This window comes from Corythoichthys intestinalis, chromosome 11 (assembly GCF_030265065.1).
Source record: "Corythoichthys intestinalis isolate RoL2023-P3 chromosome 11, ASM3026506v1, whole genome shotgun sequence".
In the NCBI taxonomy this organism is placed as follows: Eukaryota; Metazoa; Chordata; class Actinopteri; order Syngnathiformes; family Syngnathidae; genus Corythoichthys; species Corythoichthys intestinalis.
In genome coordinates, this window is record NC_080405.1 from 5,600,368 (window position 1) to 5,606,849 (window position 6,482).

Genomic DNA, 6,482 nt, shown 5'->3' on the forward strand with positions numbered 1-6,482 from the left:
ACCACGACCACAACTGGGTTTTCAGATAACCCCATCTGTATAGCGACAAGCGGAGCCAATTGATAAATTAAACTCTTTCCAAAGCCAGTGGGAAGCAAGGCAAACACATCTTCTTTTAAAAGAAATGCTTCCATTGCTGTCAACTGGTGGGGTTTAAGCGACTCGATTTGTTTTAGCTCATTTAAAACTGAATTTACCGCGGATTGGAACATATTCTCAGCTCTCCCATTCGCCATCCGTGTTGTTGTGGAGACAACTTCCGGCGCGCAAGAGTGACGTTGCTCGTGAAGAACACGTCACGCAAATAAACGAATCTGATTTGTCGATTGATTTTGTACCTGCTCGAGAGGCCGTTAATGGGCTGGGTCCCAGACTTTTCTCTCAGTGTTTGGAAAATACAGGGAGAACAGTCTGGCCGTGCCAGGCAAGTTAATGATTGGAATTTAGTGGATAATGGGAATGATTTGAAAGCAGACGAAACTTTGGATAGTGAAACGTTGCCGCCACCAGAGAAACCCATGAAAACTGACAATATGAATTATTTTGATGAATAAAACGAACCTATTACGAACGTTGGTGATAATGACAATGATTTTACTCAAATAATGGTTTTTCATTTGCAATTTAGAAATGTCATGCTCCAATGAATGTATTTTGGTTTATTTCAATCAGTTTTATATACTTCGGCTATCTAGTTAAATCGGGCCCCCTCAGTTTTAGAATTTGGCCCTCTTTTCAGACACAAGGGGGCCAACTGGCCCCTTTTCTTAATTTCCCAGATGCATCCCTGCTGGTATCTACCTTTTCCGGTTGCCTTAATGTAATTTCATTTTGGATTTGTCGTTGTGTTTTTTCATTTGTTATTTTGTTATGTGATTTGTCGTTGTGTTTTTTAATTAGTTTTTTATGTTTTGTCATTTGCAGTTGTGTTTTTTATTTTTTTTTGTTTTGTCATTTGCAGTTGTGGATTTTAATTTGTTTTGTTTTTTTTGTCATTTGCAGTTGTGTTTTTTAATTTGGCGTTGTGTTTTTGAATTTGTTATTTTGTTATGTGATTTGGCGTTTTGTTGTTTGTTTTTTTGTTATGTGATTTGCAATTGTGTTTTTTAATTTGGCGTTGTGTTTTTTAATTTTTTTTGTTATGTGATTTGCAGTTGTGTTTTTTAATTTGGCGTTTTGTTTTTTTTCATTTGCAGTTGTGTTTTTTAATTTGGCATTGTGTTTTTTAATTTGTTTTTTTGTTATGTGATTTGCAGTTGTGTTTTTTAATTTGGCGTTTTGTTTTTTTAATTTGTAGTTGTGTTTTTTGATTTGCCGTTGTGTTTTGCACTTCAGGGCCACCGTACTGGGCTGATCAGAGTACAGGGCTGTTTTTTAGTCCCAGTCCGCCCGTGGTTGCAACACACTCAGTGACACCCACTTCTAAATATATGACGAGCGGCCAATGAGGAGCCTATGTGCAAGAGGGGGTGGAACCAAGTAATGTCACTTACCGTTCACCCACTGAACAATTCATTTGTTGGGAAGGGGGCGAACAATTCGTTTGAACGAATTGTAGCTATATGTCTACGTGAATACAGTTGTGTTCAAAATAAGTCAACCCCCACAGTAGATAAGTGTTTTAGCAAGTTTGACATTTATAATCACATTAAATAATGGCATGCCAAATGGATAAATACAACTGAAATCGCAAAAAATATTTTGGGGAATATTCCAATTTATGGCCTTTTTATGATTACTTCATTGACAAAATTATTTGACCCCATAGTATGTGTAACTTTAGTACTTAGTACAACATCCTTTGCAACAATAACATTCTTTAGACGTGTAGCATAGCTTGACACAAGTTTCTTGCAGTGATCCACAGGTATCTTACCCATTCCTCATGGGCAAAGGCCTCCAGTCAGTTAACATTTTCGGGCTTGCGTGCTGCAACTGCCTTCTTCAAGCACCACCGGAGATTTTCAATAGGAGTTAAGCTCAGAATCTTCCTGCACTTATTTTGCAACCAAGATGTGGTAGATGTTGAGCTATGCTTCAAATCATTGTCCTGTTGGAAGGTCCAACCTCACCCAAGCCTCATCTTTGTCAATGAGTGCATGACATTTGCGTTCAAGAGCTCCTGGTATTGAACTGAATTCATAATTCCATGCACGCGCTGAAGATTCCCTGTACCTGAAGAAGAAAAACAACCCCAGAGCATCACTGACCAACACCGTGCTTCACAGTAGATAGGGTGTTCTTTTCTTGATAGGCATCATTCTTTCTACTCCACACGCACCGTTGATCCATTGGCCCGAAAAGTTCCAGTTTGGTCTCATCGCTCCAAAGAACAGAATCCCAAAACCGTTGTGAATTGTCCACATGGTTTTTGGCATACTATTTCTGCCTATTTTGTAGACGAGTGACTCTTCAGGCTGTCTTGCCTCCTCTTCAAAATCTTAATAATTGCAAAGATCAGCATCAGTTGTCACAGCAAGTTGAACTTGGCCCCATTAAAAAAAATCAGTGACACAAAAAGTAGCACGATACCCCAAGTTGAGGCAGTCAATGCACACAAACTTTATGGCACACTGGTTTTTGCGATATTTTTTTAATTGATATTTTCTTAATAATTTCTAAAACGATGAACCAATAGCACATGTACTGTATATTCATAAACATTTAAAATTCCAATAATTTAACAGAAATCTCCAATATCATTTTGTAGATAGTTTTTTTGGTAACACATGCCAGTTAGTAGTGTCGTTTGATATTATGTTTATATCATATATTATTTGTCTACATGTGTTGTTTGCTTCAGAGTTGGTGTTCAAATATCCAATCCATTTAGCACCTGTCAATGCTAATTGTTAGCATGTTCATAGTGTTTTCCATTTGTTAATCTAATTGGGTTATGCCATTTTACGGTGTTTTTAAGGTGTATCTTTGTTTCATGTTTAGTTCGACAATATATTTCAACTGAGGGTGGTATCATACAACTTGAAGCCTTTTACTAATTGTCAAACATGCGTATTTTAAACTTAGTTGAGTATCTTAAGTTTGCACTTACAAATTAAAGCAAGAGTCTGGACAATAAAAAAAAATTATGCAAAATGCCTGCTTTTTCGAAATGCAATCTTGGCAAGCCTTTGTTTTACATCTCCTAAAATTTATTCTGCAACACATTAAATGTTCCTATTCAGACTACTCGATTATTCGAACTAACTGGTTGATAGATCAATCGACCACTAGAATAATCGATAGCTGCAGCCCTAGTTAGCTCTCTAAATACTGTTTTTTTACTGACATGCTAAGCAGGCACCATTGACTCGCGCTAGCTTAGCCACTCTGGGGCTCTGATACTAACAAATGACTGACAAACTGCACAGAATTTGTTGAAATCAATTCCACTGACTAATTAAACCTCCAATAACTTGAAGATTAAGCTTAAGGTAATACATTCTGAACTTCCCCTTTAATCAAATGATCTCTACAGGTGAAATGTCCAATAAACATCAGTGCATCATCAAACTAGCTGTCCAAGGCAAGGGTACATGGTTTCACAAAAGAGCGTAAAATGGCAGTGATGCTGACTGAGAAGAACACACAGATCGCCACCTTGCAGTGTGAGACGAAAGAGAAAAATGCGAGCGTCAAAGTGTTGGAAGCTGCTCTGCAAACTGAAAAAGAGCTGGTCATCTAGGCTGGAGCACACCACGAGGCCTCACAGGAGCTCCTTATCCAATCCCAGAGTGAAGTCAATTTGCTACAGCAAAAGCTGGTGGATGCCCCAAAACGGATGTTTTGTAAAGGAGGCTGCTGTATCAGAGGTCAGAAAGTGTTCCACTGAAACTTTGTCTCATGTGCAGCTGTCATATGAATGCAGAGCCGTACGGTCCATAGGGCGGGCTAGGCAAATGCTAGGGGCGTCGCAGCATCCAAAAGGGCGTCAAGGAAAAAAAATGTTCAAATAATATATGATGATAGCAGAATAAATAAAATAACACAAGACAATAAAATAATTAATATATTAATTACATGTTAGAGTCATAACACAATTTGATTTTTGTCTGTGAAGTGAGACTAGGGACACAATGAATCGATTAATTGGCAATTAAATGATTAGGCAATTAAATGATTAGCAAATTACTGCAATCATTTAGAGACGCGATTGACCTAAAAATGGTCAAAAATCTGTTTTTGAGCCTCTTAATCATAAATATTCTTAAATTCGTTAATATTTAATTTTGTTTTTTCTCTTTTTACATTATTACAACAAAAAAATGGGGCAGAAACAGTAAATAGGTTCATTTAAAAAAAGAAAAAAAAAAGTTGAAGGATTAAATTATCGTTGACCAAAAAAAATATCCATTTTCTTGAATATTAAATATCCACATATTTATTTTTCTATCTTTTCTATTTACATTAAAAACAACCAAGGAAAGAACAGTAAATATATTAAAATATTTTTTTTTTGACGGGGGGGGGGGGGTCAAAGGAAAATGTCATTCGTTGTCAAGAATTTGTCCTTTTAAGTGATGGTTTTAGAAACAATCTACACCATCATAATTTATGACACTTTTAATATTTGACTGCCAATGAGGTTGATAGACGTCCCGTCAATCATGTGGCTCTTTTCAGCCTTCTGTGAATTTAAATGAGTTTGTCACTAGTAGATCCAATCCATTTGAACTGGAAGGGCAGGCAGCAAATCAACATTCGCCATTCTGTGAGTTAATATTTGAACACAATTGGGGATTTGTCATCGCAATGTGTCCATTACATTTTACCATATTTGTTCTTTGTCCATTACGTTATACCACATTTGTTCTTTAAGTGTGAAACATGAAAGAAGAAGGAGGAGTCTTCTTTCATCATGGATCAAAGATGCACACTCTTTTAAGCAAATGAATGCTATTGTCATTCCTGTTCATTTTGAGTCATTCAGCAAAATGTTTTCTTGCAGCCATAACGAGGACGATGCCGACACTAAAGAGAGGGGCAAAAACAAGTTTTTTTGCAAAATTAAGTGGACCCGCGTTGAGGTAACGCTTCGATATTTAAATTTTGACTGCTTGACTTGACAAGAATTAGGCCAATTTTTTTGTTTGTTTTCCCCAAGGATGAAAAGCTGAAAAAGCTAGTGGAGAAATTTGGCACAGATTCTTGGAGAGTAATCGCCAACTTTTTTCCTGTAAGTGCACCGTTGCGCCATGCTAGATGGGACAAAAATGAGTGGTATAGATGAGTGTATTGACGTGTGTTTTTTTTCACACGTTAGGGAAGGACAGATGGTCAGTGTATGCACCACTGGCAGAATGTACTCAACCCCGAGCTAGTGAAAGGGCCGTGGACAAGGGAGGAGGATCAGAAGGTAAGAAGAAACCCCGCTATGAATGAATAATGCAGTGTACAGTAGGGCTGCCACCGACGATTCTTTTTATAGTTGACTAATCAGAGAACAACTTTGAGATGAGTCAATCAGCTTTACAGTATATATATTTTTTTAACACTGGAATCCTTTGTTTAGGTGATCGCCATGGTGCATAAGTACGGTCCCAAACGCTGGTCGGTGATCGCCAAGCACCTCCAGGGCCGCATCGGCAAGCAGTGCCGCGAGCGTTGGCACAACCACCTCAACCCGGAGGTGAAGAAGACAGCATGGACACGGGAGGAGGACCGCGTCATCTACGAGGCCCACAAGCGGCTGGGCAACCGCTGGGCTGAGATCTCCAAACTACTGCCCGGGAGGTCAAATGCCCGGCAAACATACAAACCCATGAAAATGTGTACAGAAAATGTAAAAATGTGTATTTTGACACAGGACGGACAACTCCGTTAAGAACCACTGGAACGCCACCATGAGGAGAAAAGTGGAACATGAGGGCTACCTACAGGACGCAGTGAGTTTCAACCATTTAAAACTGTCTTCACTGTATTTTTCGGACTAGACTGTGTACCTAAAATGCCAAAATTGACTGTGTGTTTTGCATAAATTATGGTTGTGCTTAATGACTTTGAAACAATTCAGGCTTATAAAGCACTGGAGGAAACCTTGAAATAAAGTAATAAAACTGGTCCACTAATGCGCCTAATAATAATAATAAAAATACTCATTCATTTATAGCGCACGTTATAGTCCGAATAATACAAAATATTTGTACTTTTCTGTGTTAATTCTTGTGAAAACTAAAGCTGTGGACTCCCAACTTCCTGTGATTTTTTTTTTGGGGGGGGGGGGGGGGGGGGGGCTTCCTTTACCATGTTCCCATTTTTTACCGTAATTCTGTTTTGGTGTTGTCCTCTCCTATTCTTGCTAACTTTGTCCTTCTTTAACATCCGCCTGACAGCCAACCTGCCCCGACGATCCCAACAAAGAGCAAAGAATAAAGGAGCTCAAGCTGCTGCTTATGTCAGCCGAAGCCGAGAGCGAAGTCCGGCGCAGAGTCCCAAGTGTAAACACAGCGCTCTTCCCAGCAACTGTTGGATGTTAGCTTGCC

The 6,482-nt window shown here is 38.7% G+C and overlaps 1 protein-coding gene across 1 annotated transcript; it reads left to right on the top strand.

Annotated features, from left to right (window-relative positions):
• Positions 1 to 3,559: 3,559 nt before the first annotated feature.
• Positions 3,560 to 6,482, top strand: LOC130924374 (transcriptional activator Myb-like). The gene is made up of 6 exons (XM_057850908.1): positions 3,560 to 3,676; positions 5,105 to 5,176; positions 5,264 to 5,356; positions 5,513 to 5,733; positions 5,807 to 5,885; positions 6,333 to 6,482. Exons 1-6 carry the CDS (start codon positions 3,560 to 3,562, stop codon positions 6,474 to 6,476), a joined length of 726 nt encoding a protein of 241 aa, XP_057706891.1. The 3' UTR covers positions 6,477 to 6,482.